Consider the following 26,774-nt stretch of genomic DNA (forward strand, 5'->3'; position numbering starts at 1 on the left):
TGTAAAATCAATTTGTCTGCTTGCAATTCGATAAACCAGTACACAAACTTGTATTGATACCAGCTTGTATCATGTTTTAGTTTAATACAAAGGAACAACAATTTACCCATTTCTCCAGCATTCCATTTAAGAACTGAAACGAATTCTTCCAGCCACATGTCACTGTGTAATAGTTTCTCACCAAATTTCAGCTCAGATTTGACATTTTGGACAACAAATTTGGCTTCAAACCATTAGCAGTCCATTTTCTAATCCAGATTTCCTCCACATATCCCCCCTTTTTTTAGGTTGGGTTGTGGGGCTCAGAGAAATTGCATACTGAAAATTTGGAATTCGCCGCCACTGTGCAGTAGGCCTAGCAGCATACGTTAGTCGCTTAATGGCAGACCTAGCAAATTTAAACAATGTTATATCGACTCATACCTGCATGAAATAAAAAGAAAAATGATTAATTTTCTCAGAAATTGCAAGTGTTATAATCATTATGTCTTTAATCTGCTCAGTTTAGACTAAACTACAGCATATATGAAACCTAATCCTGTACTCGTCATTTGCATTACTAGTCACATGACTTCACAAATTTCAACAGTCACGTGATATCAACAGCACAATCCATTTTAATTTTGTTGTACAAAATTCAATTATATTAAATAAAAGTTAAGACACCTCTTGTAAAAACTGGAAAGAACATATAATTCTCAACATATTTATTTGAAGAACAACAACAAGAAAGCTGTTGCTGTCACTGCAATCTGGCTACTCAGATTCATAAAGCAGAGAGCAGAAATAAACATAGTAGTCACGTGATACATATAGAATCTATGTTGGGGTTTGGACCGAGACAAGGAAATCCTAGTCAAAGGGTTACATTATTTATCTCCCCATGAGGCTTGCCTTGTAGGGAGACATATAACATGACCCCTTGACTGTGATTTCTTTGTGTCGGTGCAAACCCCAACACAGATTATTTTTCTCACCCAATATTTTCCTTTAAAGTAAAAAGACTTCTTCACTAGTGTAAAATAGTTCATGTGCAAATGTTTACATGCAGCTCATTAATACAAGAATGTTATGGGCTGTGAAGTGACGTTGCATTCAAAGTACACAGTTTATACGTGTGAACAAAGAAAAATAACAACATAAAACGTTGCATAATAATGAGGTATTATCACTTTTAATACATGAATGTTGTATAAAATTAACAATAAATAATCAATATTTGTTACAAGAAAATGTTTCATCTTCATCAGTTCCAAATTTGAAAACTTATGTTGTAAATAATGAAATGATACCGGGTATTCAGCTCTACTGTAGTTATACTTAGTACAAGCTGTAATGAAGAGTAACATGCTGCATTAGCTTATTCATGGGTAATTAAAGATCTTTGTCACTATCGTTTATAACTCTCTTTTTCTTTGGAGGAGGTGAAACTGTTTGTAACATACTTGTAATTAATACTGATTGTAAAATTACCCCCGTATATGAAAGACCCTCCAAATACGGACCCTAGCGGATAACAATATGCTGAACTTTCAAGTTCACAGTTTATATGAAAATAACTTTTTCTGCCTTGGAAATATGGCAAGTGTTACCATAAAATTTGCTTATGGATTAATGTGTGGACAGATAAATGAGTCCTTCTAACTGGTAAATGCATTATTTGTCATTAAAGACTGTAAGAATATATTTGATTGAACTGGGGCACAATTTCAGATGCTTAATAAAATTAAAAGAAAGCGTGTTTGACATAACACATTTCTGGCTGTTACAAAGTTTTCTGTAGTTGTTGAGAGAGTTGGGATTTTAGTGGCTGGTAATGTGTATAGCCTGATTGTCCCTTGATGAATAGAATCTTTGTTGTGATTTTGGACCAAGAGAAGGAAATTCCAGTCAAGGGGTTATATTATTTGTCTCTCCATGAGGCTATGAAGTATGTAGGCCTAGTCTATATGCAAGGATCAGTGTTTTCTGTCATAGTTCATTCTACACAGCATCGAGAAGTTTATCCTATCTGTAGTAGTCAGTTTTCAGGTCAGCATCATTAAATGTAGCTAACAGTACATAATTTGTTTCACACAAAGTAATTCAATTTAGTTAGGTGGCTTTAGCTACATTTAATGATGCTGACCTGAAAATGTACTGAGTTAGGCCTGCATATAGGATAAAATTGACCATGCTGAGTGAAACCAACATAATACCAAATAACTCAACATCGTGTGCATGTCTCTCTCAAAATGTTTTGTATAGCATGTTCTCAAAGATGGATTGACCTTAAGTTACTATGTTTTTTTGTTATATATTTCTTGTTGTTTGTCTTTAGAACAACTACGTCAGGCACAGCTGAAGATAACAAAGTTTTCGTATTTTTTAAAGTAGTTCTGAGCACGTAGACACCTTGTCTGAGACGACTGGACTGAGATGACTAGACTGAGATAAGTAAAGTAAGGTTAGCAAAACAGCTAGATTTCTCGGGCACATGGGTGAGAAAACTAAACCCCGGCTTATGTTCTAGGGATAAATATTTATAATTTTGGGTTCTTTCCAGTTTGCATTTTTATTTCAACCAGAATGCGACTTTCATTTAATATTTTTTTCTATAACATTTGAAATAGGATATTTGATATCACGTGACTACTGTATCTTTGAGGTCATGAACATGTGGTTTGTGAAATTTGTGTACTCGTACGACTACCAATGCAAATCGCGAATGCTAGGTCAAATTTCATCAACATCCTAGTTTTATTTTGTCTTTCAGCAGATTAAAGACATAATGATTTTAATACTCGCAAATTTATGAGAAAATAAATAATTTTCATATCGATTTAATGCGGGTCTAACCTGATTTAACAACATCTAAGTTTGCTTGGCCATCTAGTAAGTGGCTACGCTTTGCCGACACTTGTTGGCTTCTTGTGATGCTAGTCTGGTTTTCATATCTTCCATGTAAGAAAAACTACGGATATCGAACTGTCGTTTGGGAAAAAAGTCTACTAGACAAATCTAATCCACTGAGCATTTGGACTGACTCAACAAATGTGTTTATGGCAAGCACCCAAATGATATATACTGCAACCTACAAATATTCTGGTCAGAACTCATTATATTTAACTCACAAACAATTCAGATACGATTCAATTACATCATTGTTTCAGGCATTAAGTGGAGGTGGAAAAATTCCCTTGTTTTGTTCCTACTTACATCAATATTTGCAAAATTCAAGGACTTTTCATGGTTGGAAAAAATTATCATTTCTGCTGACTTTTTCCAGATTCCCCAGTAGCGTGGGAACCCTGAGTAAACGATATTGTTAAATATTAAAAACTGTGCACATCTGATGCAAAGGAACTAGAACCAAAACAATGTACTGTACTTTCAAAACCTAATGGTCCCATCCAAGGTGGCCATAATTTAAGAACAGGATCTGTTCAAGGTGGTAAGTATTAATCTGATGATGCCATACTCAGTTTATGCATATAATTAGATAAGGCTGTACTGAAATAATAATAATAAAATGTGTTCTATTTCATGCGTCATGACCCAACAAATGGACATTACCTGTGTTAGTGATGGCAAACGAAGAAAGGGAAGTATATTCCAAGGATAAAGTGAACTGAGGCATTTAGATAGTAGTAAATAAAAATGACCTAAAAAGTGTCCTATTTCTTGGCCACGTGGACCCCCCCCCTACAAGGCATAACAGAGTACAGGATGAAAGCATACTCTGAAATCATACTACATTTCAGGTCAGTAGTGAACTGGATAACAAGTTAATTAAACACAAAAGATGTAATCTAAACCTCAACCATAAGGTATCTTACATACTGGATGCAGGGGACATAACCCAACAGAATGCGTAGTAAAATCCACAAAGTCAGCATGTTGTATTAGAAACATGAATAAAAAAGTTACAGAAATATAAATGAAGGCAAGAGGTCCAAAGCCTGAGATTGTTCACCTGGATGACACCATCTGAGCAGCCAAATGCAAATGCAATTGGCTAAGAAATCTGGTTCTGACCATAGCTTGATTTCTATTGACATTTAAATGTCCTTGATTGCAGATGTAAGGAAAACAGTTGTTACAAGGTTTTCCAAGTTTTTGATACTTCATCCATATTTAAAGGCACAACAAGATTATTTTTCAAATACTGAACTAGAATGATTTTTCTTCATTGTTCAACAAATTCTGTTACATGGTTCCCATGCTTTTTTAAAAGATAAATTGTCAGGTCATTTCCAGGGGTTTTCCATGACGAAATTAATTTTTTCAAGGCTCACATATGACCCATACTGAATGGAATTAAATAAAAAACAATCCTTTTTTTAATTCAAAAGATGTTTATATTTCAAGACTCTCCCAAAACATCTGAGTCAGAAAAGATGATAATGCAATAAACCACAAAATGTATCAAATGAAACAAGTTTAACTTCTGTATATTCTTATAAATTGGCATGTAAAGTCATTTCTATTTACAGAATAAAAATTCTAACTTGACTTACTGACCTGCATTATGTCAGCATGTGGAAGCAACATAATGAACATAAAATAGTGCTGTTTCCTTTGAAACCTTTAATTCTAAAGAAATCAGAACAATCAGTTGTAAATCAAAATAGCAATCTATATCCATATTACACAAAGAAAACATTTACTATCACAGTAAGAAGAAAAAAAATCAAAGTATCAGAATTATACCTTGCATAGAAAAAAGTTTAAACCCTGAATTAATTGCGCTAATAAAACCCATAACAAGAGTTTTTAAACAACCTAAACTCCTTAAGATGATTTGGTTAAAAATCCATCATTGAATAAACCTATTTACAAACAGGTTGATTTCAAGATGTATGTTACTGTGTAAACAAGGATTGAATTAATGTATGTCTGCTTGTAATGCTATAAATCAGTCCCAAAACCAATACTGATACTCACAGGGGTTTAAATTGTTTCTTAATATATAAAAAAGGGGACAACAATCTCCCGTTTTTTTCTATGACCTGTTTAAGATATGAAACCAATACCTCAAGCTACACGTCACTATTTAATAGTTTAGTATCAATGTTCAGCTCAGAGATTTGACATTTCAGACTGAAAAAATGCCAGTCCATTTTCTAATCTTGGTTTCCTCTGAATATTCTCACCCCATTTTTCACATTTGGATATTTAGGTTGGGGTGTGGGGTCAGAGCAATTTGCCAATTTAAATATTGGAATTTTACACCACCTTGGGGTAGCAGCATTATGCTAGTAGCTTACCAGCAGGCCCAGTGAACTTAAATGATGTTTCATTGAGTCATACCTGCACGAAATCAATAGGAAAATTATATATTTTATCAGAAATGCCAAGCATTATAATTGTTATGTCTTTAATCTGCTGACAGACACAACGAAACTACAGCACGAATGAAACCTGACCAAGTACATGCCATTTGCAGATATCCAAGTCCAATAGTCATGTGATATCAACAATAAATTCCTTTCTAATGTTATTCTACCAAAATTTGAATATATTAAATAAAAGTCTGATACCTATTGTAAAAACCAGAAAAAACATAATTGTCAACATATTTATTTCAAGAACAATGACAAGAAACCTGTCATTGTCACAACAATCTGGACAAATTCATTAAACTAAGAGCACATGTCAATATGGTTGTCACTTGATACAAACAAACATGAGTGGCTGTACTTCAACTTGAAATAAATTTATACTGAATTTTGTGTTCTTTAATTTTTAATTTTTATTACAAACAGTATACAACTTTCATCAATATTTTTTATTTTTTTCTACAAGATATGAAATGGATTATTATTGATATCACCCGACTACTAGACCTGTGATATGAGCATGTGAGGGTCGAGATTTGTTTACTCATGCAAGCTAGCAATGCAAATGGTGAGTACCAGGTCAAATTTCATCAATGCTGTAGATTCATCTGATTGTTCTTCAGATTAAAGACATAATGATACGTTCTGAGAAAATTAGGATTCAATAAGCAGATAAGTTTGCTAGGTCATCTGGTATGCAGATATCCTTTATTGCCACCATGTTGGCATCTTGTAATGCAAGACTAGTTTTCACACCTTCCATGTAAGAAAAGATACCAATACTGAGCTGTCTGTAAAATAACCAGTCTACTAGATGAATCTAATACATTGAGCATCTGAACTGACTAAACAAATGTTTATGGCAGGCACCTAAATGATCCATACTGTAATTTTCAAATATTCTGGTTAGAACTCAATGAATTTTACTTACAATCAGTTCAGTTACAGCTCAATTATGTAATTGATTTTGATGTCAAGTGGTGGCAGAAATTTCCCTTGTAGATCCTAAATTTATTTGCAAAATTCAAGCACTTTTCACAGTCAGGAAAAAAGTATCATTTCTCGCAACTTCTTCCCAAATTCCCAGTAGCACTGGAACCATGTGTTAACAATTTTCTTTTAAATATAAAGTTCCGCAAATGTCTTTCTATTTTAGTAATTATGGTTATTAACTGATGGTTTATTGACATCATATCAATAAATGATACCTTTCTTTTAAAAACATGAATCCATTCTAAATTGTTCTGATGACAGACTTAGTTTTTATTTTTGAAAAAAAGCATTTTATTTAACAAGCTTATTCATTTTTTAACACTATCTAATAATCACAAAGGGAAGTAACTCTTTTTCACAAATAGTTTTTATAACTATTGGCAGGATGCAAACGTATATTAAGAACTTTTAATCTAGAAAATTGTGTCAGACTTGGACTTATTCAACTTGCTTTACAAATTCAATATCTACTAATCATTCCTGAGATAATTTCTATTTATGACTGGGTTACCTCTATAGACTGCCATCTGTTGGGGACATCAGGTCTCCTCTTGTCGACACATACCACTTTCCTCATCTCCTCCAGGTTAGGGTCAGGGGGTACCATGTTGTAGTATGGCTGCTGGTAATCCTCATAGATACCTGGTAACCAATAAACAAAATGAAAAATATATTAATTATTTTGCAATATCATTTTGAGTGATAATGAAATTTGTATAAAAAAATTATTACAGGAATTATTCAGATGCTTTACTGAAACATGTTGGAACAAAGAATTAAGGAAATCCTTTTCACTCAAATGTGAACAAGATTCTGAACGTTTTACAGTATCTAGAAAATACCTAAATTTGCATAATATATTATTAGATAATTTAATTATTTAAAAATACAGTTGTGCCCCCTTTAATGTCCCTCCAACTCCGACCAGCAGCCATATGCTTCATACAGCCAAGAATCCTCTGGCATCAAAATCATTGTATTCAAAAGTAACCCTCTATGATGGCCCTGTAATGGGGCAACTGGCCAGTATATTAGTACAAACAAACTATAAAATGAATCCACAAATGACCACATAATGGAGTTTACAGATAGAATTTTCACAATTATTTTGCTATTTATGTTTTCTTGTAACTCCTGTTACATAATTTTATGATTTTTATTATTTTTATTCTTGACTGTAATTTGCACGCAATATCGTTATTAAGTTTTGCCTATGTGACCTCAATAGGTTAAAAGCAACATATTGCATAGGGTTTATTAATAGATATTTACATACATGTTCAAAATTATTAATAATAATCTTAATAAAAAGATTCAGTGGCACCTATGGCTTAATTTCTCATTGGCTTATGGTGTTTCAACATTTCTATAAGGATTCATTAACCGCTGATTGGTTGGGTTAGGTCTCATGCATAGGCAGGCTTGATGCAAAATGGGGTCTATTGCAAAACACAGTGTACTGCAATAGACAGTGTACATAGAGAGAACTTAGCAATTAGCTTCATGCAATTTTGGAGTCATTTATATTTCTTGTGTTTCTCTTGGATGTCTGCAGATGAGTTTTATAATGTACTTAGATATTATTCAAGAGGAAAAATATCTTTTTGGACTCTTCAATGGAAATAGAAAGTGATCAATATTTGGATCATAATATTATTCTGGAACAGTTATAAATTATTTGAAAGAATTATAGACAACGCCATTTTGACAACATCAAAGTTCTTCAAGGACCAGTATATTTGCTGATTTGAAATGTATAGGGAATTCATTTAGGACTTTCAAAAGCCTTTATAAGGATCAGTTTGGATTCACTTCATAATCCAGTTCCTCTCACAATTTCATTTATAACTTTGATAATTAAATTGTCTGTTGAGTTACAAAACTTCTTGGGTTTTATTTTCTTTCTTACTTAGTTTATGACCATATAGTTGTAACAATATGATTATTTCTTAGTTCAACACAGTGACATTTGTTCAAAAAATTTCAATAAAGAAATTGTAATCCATGCAAAGGGGGAAATAATCCAGATATCCTTACTTTTGTGTTCCTTAGATGTAAGGTTTAATCGCTTTGATAAGTAATGGCTCTTATTACCAAAAATAAATACAAAAGCTGAGAGGCATATTAATGTTTAGCCTAAGTCACTGTAAAGGGGCCCAGAGTGGCTGAGTGGTCTAAAGCGTTCTCTGTCACGTATCACTGCCATCTCACCTCTGTCTCGTGCTCAGCAAATGTGGATATGTGAGAAAGCTTGCCGGTAGCTTCTCGTGGGTCGGTGGTTCTTTCCGGGTTTTCCCGGGTTCTTCCTCCACCATTAATGCTGGCCAACATATATAGCCTATCTTGTGCTGAAAAATGGCGTTAAACCCTATAACAACAAAGTCACTGTAAAGTAAAATTGGAGTGTTATCCATTGCTTCTCTATCATGGATTATGAAATGTACTTAAAGAGGTCCCAGACCTAAACCATATGATCATGTGACAAGCTCATTTCTTTTGTAATTACTTACCATTTCATGTAATAACTACATTTTACCAAGAAAGAAACAAGTTGTTGCAAAAAGTACAAAATGCTGTCAGACAGTCAGAGTAAAGAAGGAAAAGTAAAAGCAAGCAAAAAGAAGAGAGAGTTTTGATTACTACTCAGAAACTTACTGTTAGAAACCAAGTGAAAGCTTAAACTGGTAAACATGTGATTCAAGTGTAACCACCTGATGAAATTAAGGCAGGCAATAGGCAAGAGTTTCTTCCCTTTATATAAAATGGAAAACTGGTCTTCCTTTTGTCTATATAGACTGAAAAAATAGGCAAGAGTTTCTTCCCTTTATTTATATACACTGCAAAACTGGTCTTCCTTTTGTCTAATATAGACTGAAAAACTGCAATTTTCACCCAGAACAGCTGGATTTGAGAGGTAACATCAATTATTCCTAAGATAAAATGTGATGAATGTGTCTATAATACAAATGCCCTTGCCAAAATGCATGCAACTGAAGTGTAAAGTGTGACTGTATGAATGTGTCTATAATACAAATGCCCTTGCCAAAATGCATGCAATTGAAGTGTAAAGTGTGACTGTATGAATGTGTCTATAATGCAAATGCCCTTGCCAAAATGCATGCAACTGAAGTGTAAAGTGTGATGGTATGAATGTATATGGTTTAACAAGATGACAGCATAATCCTGGATATAAGATACTGGTTGAAAAGTAAAGTTCCAAATAGGTCAAGTTAACCATTGCAAAACAATTTAAAGATTCAGGAAGATAAACCATTCTAAATAACAAATACATTAAGTCCTACAAAATAAAGATAAACAAGATCAAAAGTATTTGAAAGCTATATACTGTAGTGTTATTTTCATGGGTATATTTTTTTTCTTCTTCAAAGTTCACATGTAGTATTTACTTCCACAGATTAATCTCTACAAATATCCAAAATAATAAATCTAATATAGTACAATTATTATTTTTTCTTTCATTTTCATTAATACTATAGTCTGAACACCTTATAATTTGTATTGTTTCTTTCTATCATTACTTATGTCAAAGCACACTGATTTAAGGCAATGAGTGGAAATATTATCTACCTGCACTATATAGATATGTGTGCACCCAATATAAAATGATTTACCATTAATTTTTCTAAAGGTTAACATAAATTAAACATGTCTGAAACAATATAAAATGCTTTACCATCTTTTTTCTAAAGGGTTAAAAACAAAGCACATGTATGAAACAATACAAAATGCTTATTAATTCTTTTTTTTTCTAAAGGGTTAATATCTAGAAATGTAAGACACAGTAAGAAAAGAGGGGGGGAAAAAAAAGGGGGGGGGGGACACTTTTTCATTACAAATGGCTAATTTTTCATGGGGTTTTTTAATTTGTGGAAGAAAGTTGGTATAATGATCCCTGAATATGATCCATCCACAACTCAGATGCAATGATGATGTGAAGGAAACCCAATAGTCCAGGAAGCTACTAACTCTGGGTAGTGACCATATTTTCTTGTATATTCTAGCAATAAAATAAAATTTGGAACCACGGCCAGCAAAGAAAGCAAAATATGACCTTGACATATCAAGGCCACATATTATGTGTAATTTTTATCATCCTAACCTTCAGCAGTATTGTATACTAAAAAGCTTTTTCTCAATATCATATCCAATCCATGTACATCCAGTCAACTACATTTCCAATAATTTTTTCTTATGTCAAAGGATTCTCAATCCTCTGATGAAACTGAATCCAATGAAAACATAAAATTTTGGTCTAATTTGTAAACAGAACGGTTGAAACATCGGTCATTAATTTGTCTGGAATATATACATTTTTATATTCTTTCTATGATACACTCCCATACATTTATATTGATTCTTTTATGTTTCTTAGGCAACAAGTACATACCTTGTAAGCAATGCAGACATTTATCCCAAATAACTTTCAATCTTTTTAACAAACATCCATCTCAATTACCTCCCACAGAACACCTGCGTGTCATCTCCCAAAATACAAGGCCTAGTGAGTAAACATCAGCTCGTTTAAATGACTCAAAGTGATTCATATTTATGGATTCGTCCAAAACTTCTGGCGGCATGTAGCGCTTAGTTCCCACACGGTTGTTTGGAGCAATATCAACACAGTCTGTGGCAGAGTCATGTCTAACAGCAAGGCCTATAAATAATAAAATAACAAATTTAGTACTGAATTATATACTATTATTTAATTATCAATTACACAACAGTTCATTTAATTATTTTATAAAGTTAGACATTAACTGTATTTACTGCCTAACAGGACATTTGTAGCTCACTCAAATGAATTATAGACTATTGTACTAGAAATGTGTTTACTACAAAAAGGTGTTTCTTTTAATGAAGCATCCGTTTCATTTTCTATTAGTCAATACTGTCAAAGATAAACTTCTTTTTATATCCATCAATTTCTAATCACAAACTTCATAACAGTAAGAAACCAGTTGAATGGTAAGTCTATAAAACATATAGGCAAATACATTGACATTGGCATGATTAAAAGATTTTCATACTGTCCACAATCCAGGCCCTGAATTCAAACACCATTTCATACTGTCCACAATCCAGGCCCTCAATTCTAACACCATTTCATACTGTCCACAATCAAGACTCTGAATTCTAACACCATTTCATACTGTCCACAATCAAGACTCTGAATTCAAACACCATTTCATACTGTCCACAATCAAGACCCTGAATTCAAACACCATTTCATACTGTCCATATGGAATATCATCTGTAGATTTTCGAACTGGTTGCTATGGAAACCATTCTACTGCTAATGGAGTCCCACATGATATCCTACAAATATTCCTATTGTGTTTAGTTGAAACTGGATGAGCCATAATGACAAAAAACCTGAAAACAGGTTTTCCCCCTGGTTGCTATATACAACCACACCACTACTACAGTTCTAACCAAAACAAATTCTGATTGAGCATGTCTTAAGACTCAGTCCAAACATTTCATCAAAACTAGGTCATGTGCCTGGAAAAGAAATCTAAACAAGTTTTTGTTTTTTGATATGATAACCACACTGCACATGATGCAAGAGGGGTTATCCCAAACTAATGCTAGTAAAACGAGATCAATGAACATTACAAAGGCTGATAAATAAAAATAAAAATTGTCTGACATATTCTTGGGATATTAAAAACAGGTTTTCCACCTATTTGCTTTGGAAGCCACATCACTGCTGGAAAACCACCCTGGAACATGGTTCCCATGCTTTTTGAAGAAAAAAAATTCCAGGTCTTTTCTAGGAATTTTCCAGGATGAAATTCAATTTTTCAAGGTTCTTTATCACCAATACTAAATGGAATTAAAGAACATTTTAGCTTAGAAAATGTGTATTATTCTATTTCAGGACTATTCCATAACATCCAAGTCAGACAAATAATTATGAACCCAACCACCAAATATTTCACAAGGAACAGGTATTACTTCTGAAAATCCTAACAAGTCTAATGTTAAGTCATTTCAATGTACAGACTAAAAATGCACTGTACTATGTTAGTATGGGAAAACTAACAGAAAAAACAACTAAAACTAGTTTTGTTTTCCTTTCAAACTTTTAATTCTAAAGAAATTAGTACCACTTTAAAGAAATCTGCATGATATTACAACAAATGCAAAATTCAATATCAGTTATATACTCGTTTTGGCTGATTGAGATTCACTGTAAAATGTTGACCAACAAGATCATGTTCAACATGACCAAGCTAGAACTCTGCTGAGGATTATAACCAAACAGTCTTACAAGTTATTAAGCAAATGCACTTTTTCATTTAAATCTTTCTTTACAACTTTAAGTTCTCCTCTTTGTCTTTTGCTCTTCTATGCAGAGTACTGGCTTTTGTTATGTGAGCAAAGCTATGTGATTTTGCTCTTCTACGCAAGGTAATAGCTTTTGTTATGTGAGCAAAGCTATGTAAGTTTGCTCTTCCACGCAGAGTACTGGCTTTTGTTATGTGAGCAAAGCTATGTGATTTTGCTCTTCTACACAGGTAGTGACTTTTGTTATGTGAGCAAAGCTATGTGATTTTGCTCTTCTACACAGAGTACTGGCTTTTGTTTTGTGAGCAAAGCTATGTAATTTTGCTCTTCTACATAGAGTACTGGCTTTTGTTATGTGAGCAAAGCTATGTGATTTTGCTCTTCTACGCAAGGTAATAGCTTTTGTTATGTGAGCAAAGCTATGTAATTTTGCTCTTCTACGCAGTGCACTGGCTTTTGTTATGTGAGCAAAGCTATGTAATTCTTCAGCTTTATCTGCATCTGTCAACATCAACTTAATGTCCGATTCCAGTAGTTTGATCTTTTTTCTCATTGTTGCAACTTCTTTGAGTTTTCTCTTCATACATTTCTTTTCTCTTTCCTTCTCTGTCTTTTGAGCTTCTAAATGAGTGTGGTGCTTTTGCCTGGCACTCTGGGCTGACTGTAAGAGTTCCTTTGACACCACTAATCCCTTCAATCCTCCAACACTCTTTATATGGTCCTTTATTACATGACAAATTTCTTACCAAGATGTAGGCTAGGGGGTCTTTTCATTCATTTTATGTCAAATGTACAAAACCAATTCTTTACACTCTTTCCTAAAAGAAAGAATGGCTTTCTCACTTGCTTCTTTTTCTGCTAGTAACTTTTTTACTTCCATATCTGCAACAAATCCTATATGAACATGTTGATACCCTTTGTGGTTGTTTTTGTCCGTAACATCAACATTACAGAGTTTGTTTGGTGAGGAAGCTGTCTCCATTATACTCTGTTTTGACAAATCTCTCCATTCTTGTTCTCATTAAATCCTCCAAGTCTTTAGCAAGAAAAGGTTTCATAGATTTGTCAGTTTGATACACTTTCAATAAGTTTTCTACAGGTTTTATTCCAGACACAAAGAATGCTAGTTTTGCTCTTGCAAACTTATCTTTGCTCCATTCGCTTACTGTACTGAAAGAGTTAGTTCCAGGATCTTTGCTTTCTTTCTTCTCAACACTCTCTACATATTGCTTAATATATGGGTAGATTTCCATTGCATATGGGTAGATTTCCACAGATTTCCATTGCATATGGGTAGATTTCCATTGCATGCTCAGGCTTTCACATTCTCTACCCAACTGTGTGCACACAAAGGCAACGGATATAAATTCTGCTTGGCCATCTCTCCTAGCCAGTACATCATCCCTGAGCATGTACAGTGCTGACAGCTAATGGGATATATCTTAGAGATTCCAGCTCTGAATGTATTGTGTATTGTATGAAGGCCACAAGAGCCTATGTTAAGCAGCTTACTTCAGTATTCCAGACTCTTAATCCAATTTTATTCTCCACACTTTTCTTAAAACTCTGCACAAGATCAACAGCTGCTGCATGACCTAGAAAATGTGATCTGTAGTACCTGCCTTGCACATGATCACTCTCCCAGAACTGAAGTAAAATATCCAATTGTTTTTTCTGTAATTCGCTATTCAGGGACTCACAAAGCATCACAAATAGTTCATCTTTTACTTTCGTTTCCAACAGAGCACTTAAGTATAGTGCAATTTTAAAACATGTGATATACATAGATTTTATCTCTCCACAACTCATACTATTGGCAATGACAGAGTCTGGAAACATCCGTTGAAACATGTATGATGCTTCTTCATTTGATGAAAAGGAATAATTAGAAGCAACAGTTTTTAAACACCACCACACTTCCCAGATTTAGTGATATTTGATGAAAGTGATACTGTAGACTGTGATAGTAACAATGCAGTATCTGAAGGTATGGTTGCTGTCACAGCATATGTGGTGGCTGGCGTAGTGGAGTGAATCTGAGGAGGATGCATGAAGACTAGGATGTTTCCTTCTGAACGTAACATCTCTGCCTTCTCCTTATGCTTATTTCCTTTTGAATGAGGAATCAGAGCAGTCTTACCCATCGATGTTAAATCAATGGACTTGTTACACAGCTGGCACAATGCTGCATGTGAGTTACTTGTATCCTTTCTAATCCAGGACTTCAATCCATCATCAGTGAGCCAATGGTCCTGAAATTTACATCCAGGCATGATATGAAAACAAATGAATTCCTTAACATGTACAATTTGCAAGCAATATTTACATACATTTGATTCTCCACTATCAGAATAAATGACCAAACTATTATTTTATTTTTAAATAATTTTATTTTCTTTAAAAATTTATCTTGTACAAAATCAAGTTTTAATCCTGCATTAATCTGTGCCAATAAAAAAAACAACCCCAAACCTCCGAAAAACGAAAATATTTTTCAAACATCCTCAGCACCTTTAGTGCATCTGGTTAAAATCCATCATTTGATGAACAAAAAAGATTTGACTATAAAAGGGTTAATTAAAACTGATGAAAAGCCCTTCAAAAGTATATACAATCCTAAGAGATTGAATTGTCTGAAAATCCACTTGTGTCTGCTTGTAATCTGATAAAGCAGTCCCCAAACCTCTATTGATTACTCACAGGGACTGAAAACTATTTAAGAATCGACGCAGATATTTCAAGCTACACCTCAAATGGAATAACAAATTTAGCGGCAATGTTTAGCTCGGATGTTCAACATTGAATAACAACTTAGCGGCAATGTTTAGCTCGGATGTTCAACATTGGAGACCTACGTTAATTTGATGAACTACACTACCTATACATTATCCAACATTGCTGCCAAACTAGTCTACGAATGCATCCAGTTAATATGCAACTGAAATGCACTGAATGGAATGCTGCCCTCTAATTAGTCCACCAAATAGAGGTTATCAGTTGATACAGTATTTCAGTTTGGTCAACCAATAACTGCAGATTTCTACATATTTAACAATGTTTTGAGAGGGCCAAGTAAAATTTACAGCAAAGGCTAGTTGTGTCCAAGGTAACTATTGACAATAATGGTTAATGTGGCATTCCCTTTGCTAAGCACCATATTATTAGCTTTAACAAGATATTTTCAGTAATTTTATACATCAGAACGAACACTGAAGAGCTGTTTCATTTATCTCATAAACTTACCGAGATCACGCATCGCAGACATTATGCTGGCTTGTTGAGATGCAAGACTGGTCTTCAAGTCTTCTATGTATAAAAATATACCGATACAGAGTGGTCTATCGAACAACCAGTCTAATAAATAAATCTAATCGACTGAGTGCTTGGATTGACCAAACAAATATGTTAGGGCAAGCACCTAAATGATTCATACGGCAACCTTCAAAATTTCCGATACCATAAGAACCCGAAAACTTTAATTCACAATCAGTTTAATTACAACTTAATTTTGTATTTTTTTCTCTCATAATGTGGTGACATAAAAATTCCCGGTTATTTCCTGACTCTAATCAATATTTGTAAAATTCAAGGACTTACATATCTATATAAAATTTATATCATTTCTCCCAACTTTTTCCCGATAGCGTGGGAACCCTGCTGGAAACAAATATGACAGGACATGTATGTATTGCTTCAAACAAGTGTAAACAAAACTGCTGACAATAATCTTTCAAAAGTTGTTTTATTCCCTTTCCACTTCTGGCTATTTATGCATTCTCCAGCAATCAATTCAAACCCAAACTTCTCTTAATCGTCTATCTATATATCTACTACTGGATGGAGCTTTTTTGAAAACTTTAATTACTGGCACAAGTTTTTTGTGTTAGAAAAGCAAAGATCAAAACAAAATAATATGTCCCATATTTAATAATATATAAAATAAATGGTACTGTGATATTCTGTCATATTTTTTAAGCAATCTCAAATCTGCCAATGTCAAGTACAATTCTCCATGGTTTGCTATGAAGCAAGCCCACTTTTATTTTTTTAAATTGTTATGCCCAGATCATGCCAGAGAGAAAATTCCTATTTTGTTGTATAGATATTGTCCACAATTTCTGAGATGTCAAAAAAGCAAATGTGAATGACATAAAATGGATGTATGGACCAACTATAAGCTCACATGGCTTTTGGCCAAGTGAAATAGAAATGCATAACGATAACAACATTTTCAAGTTGGTCCCCATACCTAAATCCGCAATACAGCAGCTTCCATTGGTTTTCACCAGAATGTTTTTACTCTTCAAATCTCTGTGAGCAATAGCAGGCTTTCCTGTGAATTACAAAAAAGAAGAAATGTCACAAATGTTCTGCTTTGTAGGTTCTGCTTTGTTTTTCAGCACATTATAGGCTTTACATGATGGTCATTATTTTTAGCAGAAAATGAACCTGAGAATTCACCGGTAAGAACCAGACCCGTAGGATGCTACTCGGAAGCTTTTTCACATACTAGCCATGTCTGAGCCGAGTCTTAAACCCATGTGTACAGAGGTGAAATTTTAGCGATCTGTAATGTTGAGCACCACAGACCATTATAACCCACTTTTAACATAGCAAATAAGGTTCATAGCTAAAAATAAGGGTGACTTTTGAACTTGTTTAAGAAGTTTATGTACAAATATGGAGAAAGCAACATTTTTAGTAAACTATGTTTCTCCTATAATATTAACCTGATCACCCTGAATTAAAGGTAACTTTGTTTGCAATCTCCAAATCAAACCCTCTTGAAAAGATAGAACAACATTCTATGTTATTATATAACAGTGGGGAGCAACTCTTACAGGTTAACTCATTTCTACATACTAGGTGGCTACCATTATACCCAGTTTAAACCAGATTTTTACTTGAACGAGATAAAATCATTGGGTGGGAGGGATTATTTGTAATGTGATCCAGTAAGTATTATAGGAGAAACAATTTACACACAAATTTGCTTTCTCCGTCAAATACATTACCTGATCACATTCCATCTAGACAATTAATAACATTCCATGGACAATTAATAATGTTCCATCTGGACAATTAATAACATTCCATCTGGATAACTAATAACATTCCATCTGGACAACTAATAACATTCCATCTGGACAATTAATAACATTCCATCTGGACAACTAATAACATTCCATCTGGACAACTAATAACATTCCATCTGGACAATTAATAACATTCCATGGACAATTAATAACATTCCACAACTAATAACATTCCATCTGGACAATTAATAACATTCCATCTAGACAACTAATAACATTCCATCTGGACAATTAATAACATTCCATCTGGACAACTAATAACATTCCATCTGAACAATTAATAACATTCCATGGATAATTAATAACGTTCCATCTGGACAACTAATAACATTCCATCTGGACAACTAATAACATTCCATGGACAATTAATAACATTCTATCTGGACAATTAATAACATTCCATGGACAACTAATAACATTCCATCTGGACAACTAATAACATTCTATCTGGATAATTAATAACATTCCATGGACAAATAATAACGTTCCATCTGGACAACTAATAACATTCCATCTGGACAATTAATAACATTCCATCTGGACAATTAATAATATTCCATGGACAATTAATAACGTTCCATCTGGACAATTAATAACATTCCATCTGGACAACTAATAACATTCCATCTGGACAATTAATAAAGTTCCATCTGGACAACTAATAACATTCCATGGACAATTAATAACATTCCATCTGGACAACTAATAACATTCCATCTGGACAATTAATAACATTCCATCTGGACAACTATTAACATTCCATCTGGACAATTAATAACATTCCATCTGGACAACTAATAACAGAAGGATGAAATGCTGATCATCCTACCTTTATCTGTTTCGGCCAGGAGAAGCATAATTACTCTACTAAAGGATAAAATTCTAAAAATGCTAGTTCAACACAATTGCAGTTCTTAATTATACACATTCTTGGAGATACCTAAGGAATTTTATACTTGATTATGGTCTTAAAGTTTCTCCAGGCAAATCAAGTGAAAGTGGCTAATACCACTTGGTTACAGGGTTACACTGTCATAACGGATGAGTGGTTGTCTGTGCAGCTACCACTGGCCTGATGAGGTTCTGTTCTCTCCTCTTCAAGGTAATATCCCGCAGATAAGAGCTGGAGAAATTGATCTTGGCATACTATCCAACTGACTCCACCATGTCTCTAATGGAGACATTACATCTGGATGCCAGGCTCATGGAAATTGCATGTATTTTGTGAGCCGAGATTTACATAAGGTGTACATGTTCCAGAGATAAGTCACTGTATAACTCCCTTTAACCAAGCGGCTAGTGTTTGTGGTGTTACGTCTTGCATTCTGGATTTGAGTGACAGAAAAAACCTGGTCCAGCGATTACCAATGCTAAGATTTTAGATAATATTTGATAGCATGTATGGGATAATCATGAAGCTTCACCTGTCTTGACCTACAGATCAGGAGGGTGAATAGTTTATGTTGATTACCTGGTGAGTGCAGTCTGGTTTAGGCATAAAACCATGCTGTGTCATTAAGACAACTGATCCATCAGGATGGAACTGCATGTAGTTCAGCTCCATGGAGACAGCATGTAGCTCACTGACTGCATCCTGAGGCAAGTTCTATTACAAAGAAAGTCTTATATGATAGTCAATTAAAAGACAATAGGGACTGGGACTTGGGTGAGTTTAGTCATGTCAACACCCAGGACAGATTCCATTTTGGGAATAACATGAGTGAGTATGTTCTGGCTAGATCAAAACTAGTAAAGCTGTCAAAATTTTAGGAAACTTCTACTGGGTACCCACCAATCCTAATGATCAGTGACCCGGGTACCTGATCAAAGGAAAATTGTATTAAATGTGTACAAACCTGAAGTTAAGTCCACATTTGTTTAATTCACAGTATATATAAATTTCACCAGCTTATATCAACTGGTAGAAAGTCCAAGAGCTCATCCTAATTGTCTGATAAAGTTCTGAAATCCTCCATCATCATCTAGTAAATTGTTGTGGTCAAGTCATCATAAATGTCATCTGACTCCAGTTCCTTGGCCTCACTGTCATACGTCAGTGATAATTTAGAGAGCTTGAGCTTTGCAAGCAACACTTTGATCACTTTGTGAAATAGATTCAAGGTTAAAACTGAACACAGCTGTGCAGCAAGATAAGCAACCACCCACTGGAACAAAAATTTTGATACATCTGGGAGGGATGTATGAAGGTGTATGAAAAACTCCATACTGATATTGATAAAACATTGTGAGAGAGCGAGAGAGTACCGACAGACTTCTCCATGTTTATTATCCACACTAGACAGTGAATATGGACAAAATATTTGCATGACATTATGTGGATTGGGAACTGAAAATAAACATCTGTCAGGTCTAAGCTAACTGTACTGTTTTTGTGCTGCACTGAAAGATCGATGGAGTCGTCTATTTCCATCTTGAATTTCGGGGTTGAAATTAATTGGTTGAGACTGCTAAGACTGATTACAGATGGATGGCTCGCCACTGAGATAAGTGACTCATGACCACTGTAGTCTTATTTCATACATTTGCAAGACTGGACCAGTTGGAAAACAGGTTGAAATGCGGATAAATGCCAGTATGGGAAGGCAGAATAGATGAATGGCCATCCATCCAGCCATACTAGTCCGATTGCAACATTTTCAGTCAGGCTGCCTGTCCACCCACCACTCGCTATGAGTCAAATAATATGTCCTCAAATCTGGCAAGAATGTTACTATGCACAGGCTGACTATCATGTATTTGTATAACTTTCCTTTATGAGCATTAGTCTACTCTAGTGGTGGTGGGTAATGGGGCAAGAGTTACTGCCCTTTGTCCATACGAGATAGACAAGATTAATTTGTGTCTCTTTCATAGGGCTGGATTCATGAGGTAGCTGGCTTACAGCATCAATGTGATCAGGGAATGTATTTGAAGGAGATGAAAAGCATGTCAATAAGAACAAAGTTTACCTTGTGTGCCCATGATCTCCATATGAAGATGGGCAAGCCCTGAAGATATAGACTGGGCCATCTTGACAAGGCCTTGAGATGTCACCACAGTCCTGTTGAGGTAGTCAAACAAGGAACCCAACTCATGGTAATCAGTCACCAACCACAGCTGTGTCCATGTCCCATTGTCTGAACAGAATGAAATATGTAAATATAAAGACAATGAATGAATCAATCAATTAGTGAAAGTCAATAAGGTAACTTCGCCTGATGAAACCAGTCTGACAATGGAAATTTTACCTTACTTTCATGGCAAATGCCCATCTTTTTAACCATATATATATATATATATCCTCTGATCAACTGATTCCTGTAGCTCCACATTGGTAGTATTACATGATCCTGTTATATCCAAATGCTCATTACTTTCACATCTTTTTACAGCAACACAAGATGGTCAAACAAACTTCCCTTCACAAAGACTACATTCATATATTCAAGTAAATTTAACTTTACACATCATGTTACAATGTATGAAATTTTGTGATTTGTATCATGGTAAATTGTGTGTAATGAAGTTGTGAGGTCATAGTCAGACTGTCTCTGATGGGCTGACTATCAATACTTTGTTTACTCAAACATTTATACAAGCCAGGCTTGTATGTAAACAAGAGTGAGCTTTCCAAATTTAGGGAATGTGTCAGATAGAGCATGAACAAATGAGAGTGCCAATAAACCTAAAGTTATGAATGAGTTCTCTCTGTGAATTTCTGGTTTCAATACTTTGACATAAAAAGAAATAAATTTTTTCAAACTACAAATTTGGTCCAAAATTACTGGTTACAAACTAGCTGATTCATCATATGAAATAGAATTTTATTAAAGACAATTATATATATATATATATATATATATATATATATATATATATATATATATATATATATATATATATATATATATATATATGTGTGTGTGTGTAAAAGGTATGTGTCCCATATGCAGTCAGCACAATACCATCTAATATTAATGCACAATGTAGGTAACAATATTTAAAATGTTTACAATTTTGTTTTGCTTTTTAATTAATCTGACTTATCTCCATTCCCATCCCACAGATCCAAGAGGAAAGCCCAAAATTCAGACCCTTCTCACCGAGAGTGACAACATGGGAACCTGTGTACCTGCCTTGGTAAATTTCAAACCAGGGGTTTAGTATGTATGGATCGATGGTAGACACTGAAATATTCCCTAACCTTTTAAGTTAAAGGGTTCATCAGTCAATATGCCGTACTCCTGTAATGAATGCTAAATAGGAAGTGCAATTATAAGCATGGAATATCAGCACCTGAGAAAGAAATACTTAATGCAGAAAATTAAAACCTGTATCATTGAGGAAATTCATGCTGATTTTGGTCATGTAACATTTGTATATTGTAAAAGCACTCATATTTGAACCTACCAATAATAGAATAATTTAACTCCATCCACTGGCACTACTTTATACAACATTCACACAGAAATTAAAATGCATGAACTATAAAGATGAAAGCTGATCAATAAAAAATGTTGATACTTTGCAGGGAGGGAGAGAGTTGTTTTTGTTGTTGTTGTATGATTTAACGCCATTTTTCAGCACATGATAGGTTATACATGGCGGCTAGTATTAAAGGTGGAGGAAGAACCCGGGAAAACCCCAGAAATGTATTTTCAAACTTTTGACATATTTTAAGGCAAAACTGAGTTGATTATTCAGGTATGATTGAACAGCTTTCTATGCCTTGCAATTAGACAAAATGAGTTGATTATGCAGGTATGATTGAACAGCTTTCTATGCCTTGCAATTAGACAAACTGAGTTGATTATTCAGGTATGACTGAACAGCTTTCTATGCCTTGCAATTAGACAAAATGAGCTCATCATTCAGGTATGATTGAACAGCTCTCTATGCCTTGCAATTAGACAAAATGAGCTGATCATTCAGGTCGGGTTGAACAGCTTTCTATGCATTGCAATTAGATAAGCTCCAGATCTAGGCTTTGAATGAAGCCTGAAGAAAAACAACAGTGTAGATACCGTCATTGTTGTCAGAACAAAACAAAATTGACTGAAACTAACACTACTGTTGTGACTGAAAGTAAGCATGTTTCTTGAAGGAAATTAATATGGACAGACACAGATACAGCAAGAAAGGAATTTAAATGGATAGACCATGTTACAGGTGAAAAGGAATTTAATACGGACAGACCCCAATACAGCAGGAAAATAATTTAATACGGACAGACCCCAATACAGCAGGAAAAGAATTTAATATGGACAGACACCAATACAGCAGGAAAAGAATTTAATATGGACAGACACCAATACAGCAGGAAAAGAATTTAATATGGACAGACACCAATACAGCAGGAAAAGAATTTAATACGGACAGACACCAATACAGCAGGAAAAGAATTTAATATGGATAGACACCGATACAGCAGGAAAGAAATTTAATATGGATAGACACCAATACAGCAGGAAAGAAATTTAATATGGATAGACACCAATACAGCAGGAAAGAAATTTATATGGATAGACCCTGATACAGCAGGAAAGAAATTTAATATGGATAGACCCTGATACAGCAGGAAAGAAATTTACTATGGATAGACCCTGATACAGCAGGAAAGAAATTTAATATGGACAGACACTGTTACAGCAGGAATTTAACATGGATAGACCGTGATATAGAAGGAAAATAATTTGATATGGATAGACTCTGATAGAGATGGAAAGGAATTTAATATGGACATACCCTGATATAGTAGAAAAAGAATTTAATATGGCCAGACACTGTTACAGCAGGAATTTAATATGGATATACCCTGACAGAGAAAGAAAGGAATTTAATATTTTTTATCAAACCTTATAGGTATATTTCAGAACATGCTCAATCAAGACTTTGACATGGTGCCTTAAAAGGGGTGTTGCATCTCTCGACCAAAAAATGGACATCAAAGGCCTTTGGATATATATATATATATATATATATATATATATATATATATATATATATATATATATATATATATACACACACACACACACACATACATATATATATACATATACATATACACACTGTCACGGAATTGTATAAATCCTTTTATTTATTAAATACATGTACTTGGGTTTCATTTTTTTTGTACAACGATACCCAAGTGTGATTTATGTATACTGTACAAAGATTTCAAAATAGTGAGTTCGGTTCATCCTATGCCGCACGTGCGAAGTGCTTTCAATGGGAAAAACTGAATGCTTCCAGCACACAATGTATTACAGCATTGTCTGTGTATAAATGCCTCATATTAAGACCAAATCTTTACATTACAAATATCTTGTCAGTGAGTGGTCTACTTTCAGGACTTGCACATCTTCAGATGTAGAGGTAGGCGAGAGTTATTCATTTCTTGTGTATAAGTTATAATTACTGTTCTACCACATTTTGTATATTTTCTATGTAGCTTTGGCTTACATAGTATCATGCAAATATTTTCTATTCTTGTTTGTGACTTAGCAAGAGATTCCTATCAGCAATATATAAGGTTCGTTTTAAAGAAATGTTTAGTATCGTAGGATTCTTGTCTGGCACGGCTAGGTTCACTTCTGAACTTGTGTATTGTTTTGTAATTATTGTGTCGATAATCTGTGTAGCTTACTGTATATAACATCATTAAGTTTTATCGTATATGCCAATGTCATGCATAGTATACGGTGTTGGATGTATTTTCAGCTGACCAAAGTGAATGGAGTCACAGCTGTATTGGATTGGAGTGATCAGAGTTATCAGAGTCGACATGGGACCAGCTGTAGAGCTAAGCCCAGAAGTTGACCATAGCAGCTGTGAAGTTGAACCATAGCAGGTATAGAGCTGAGTAAACAGTGTTGCTGGTCAAGTATCAGGTGATCTGGCATTGCTGACCAAGATTGGTGGGCACTGATTGCTTGATTGACCAACTTGGAATACTGACATCTTGATTGACCAGCGTGATGGTAGCCAAGTGTGCTGGTGACAGAGTGTGTAACTCCATACATGTAATCTTTTAGCTGTGGGCTAATCTTTGGGGTTTGTAATACCCAGCGTGTTTTTGGGACTGTAAAAATACTTTGTACATATATCCCTTTGTTTTCATCATTTTCACTATTTGAGTGAATACATTTTTACTATACGAGTCAAATACCACAGTTTTACTATCTGAGTAAAACACATCATTCTTTCATAGTGAAATCACTGTGAATCATTCACCCCTTGTCCTTGTACTGTGTAAGGTCATTTATTTGTATTTTCATTATTAGTTCGTGCGGATTATGTTAACTGATCCAATATTTGGATATTATACGCACATATTAATCATAATTCTTTTCTAATTCAAGTCATTCACCAATAAACATTGTATTTGTATCACCATCAAAAGTTTTCTGTTGTAAATCCGAAATCCCACCCGATTCTCTTGTTACACACACACACACACCCACACACACACACACACATAGATGCTCAGTGCTTAGCAAGCAGAACTCTTGACCATAAAATGGCAGGGGTTCAAATCCTATCATCATACCAGCCTAGGTCAGCTACCATGGTGTGTTGTTGGGTATGGCACTTTACTAAAATTACCTTGGCACTATATAACCTACTTGTGCTGATGTGCCATAAAGCACCAAAACAAACAAAACTATTGTCAGTAATACAAATTTTAATTGTTAAAACAAAATGAAAGATGTGCCATAAATATGGATGACCTGAATGGCCTCCAAACCAAAATGTAAGAAAAGGCATTTGTCTTCAGTTGAAAGACATCCCCTGGAAAGGATCGTTTCCAGTTATGTAGGGGAAACTGAGTTTAGATAGAGAATTTGCACAGTTAACAGTTTCCAGAGTAAAATTTGCTTTCTTTGATAACAGTACAATATACAATATCATAATAACTTGGGAGCACTAATCTCATAAAAATGTTGTCTGCCCACCAAAAGTATTTATAGCAGCACTACCACAACCTCACAAAGAAGTTGTCTGCCCACAAGAGCATGTGTATGATTTGGATTTTTAATGTAGCTTTAAAAAAAATTAAGTCATAATGCTATGATGTCTGCAGTGTGGCAGTTTACAGTGAAGTCTAGCACTGGGCCATCATGCCACAGGCATGTATCACGATGTCCCACCCAGTCACATTATCCTGCCACCAAGCTGACCAGTCCTAATACTAACCTCTTAATGCTGATTGCCGAGCAAGGAAGATGCTAGTACCATTTTTTGTAAATCTTTTGTAAGACTTGGCCGGGAATCAAACCCTTGACCTACCGCATTTGAACCGGATGCTCTAACCGCTTGGGCTATAGGAGTTGTGCCCACCATAAGTGTGTACAGGAGCACAACCATAACCTCATAAAAAGTTGTCTGCCCACCAGAAGTGTGAATTGATATTATCAGTTAAGTATTATAAAGGCAGATACTTTACTCTAAATTGGAATCCCTTTAAATCTGGTATTCCCTTAACAATAATACAAATGTTTATACAACGAAACAAACTTCACAGATTATTAAAGGAATCTGTACTGTAAGAGGGCTATATATTATGCCACAGTTCATTCTACTATTTTTATAATAGACTCTGTAATGGAAATAAATGTGAGCATTTATAATGGACTCTATAATGGCAATAAATACAACTAATTATAATGGACTCTGTGATGGCAATAAACATGACCATTTATAATGGACTCCATGATGGCAATATGACCATTTATAATGGACTCTATGATGGCAATAAATATGACCAATTATAATGGACTCTATAATGACAATAATATGTCCAATTATAATGGACTCTATGTTGGCAATAAAGATGACCAATTATAATGGACTCTATGATGACAATAAAGATGACCAATTATAATGGACTCTATGATGACAATAATATGACCAATTATAATGGACTTTATGATGACAATAATATGACCAATTATAATGGACTCTATGATGACAATAAATATAAGCATTCATGATAAACAATTACTTCATGCATTTTGTTATGAACCATCCAAAAGTCAAGTTTTGATTC

At 34.4% G+C, this 26,774-nt stretch overlaps 1 protein-coding gene across 2 annotated transcripts in view; it reads right to left on the reverse strand.

The window, feature by feature from the left end:
• LOC149790203 (TGF-beta receptor type-1-like) overlaps positions 1 to 26,774 on the reverse strand; it is a 74,318-nt gene that overhangs the window by 5,680 nt on the left and 41,864 nt on the right. For both annotated transcript variants that reach the window (XM_089972199.1, XM_089972200.1), the window contains exons 6-9: positions 20,692 to 20,859; positions 16,876 to 16,959; positions 10,792 to 10,989; positions 6,826 to 6,956 (exon numbers count right to left, since the gene is read on the reverse strand). In XM_089972199.1, the coding sequence (XP_089828325.1) occupies positions 6,826 to 6,956; positions 10,792 to 10,989; positions 16,876 to 16,959; positions 20,692 to 20,859 (581 nt within the window). The remainder of the gene's footprint in view (positions 1 to 6,825; positions 6,957 to 10,791; positions 10,990 to 16,875; positions 16,960 to 20,691; positions 20,860 to 26,774) is intronic.

The sequence above is a fragment of the Sinohyriopsis cumingii genome, chromosome 10, assembly GCF_028554795.1.
Source record: "Sinohyriopsis cumingii isolate HCF-2022 chromosome 10, ASM2855479v2, whole genome shotgun sequence".
Taxonomy (NCBI): Eukaryota; Metazoa; Mollusca; class Bivalvia; order Unionida; family Unionidae; genus Sinohyriopsis; species Sinohyriopsis cumingii.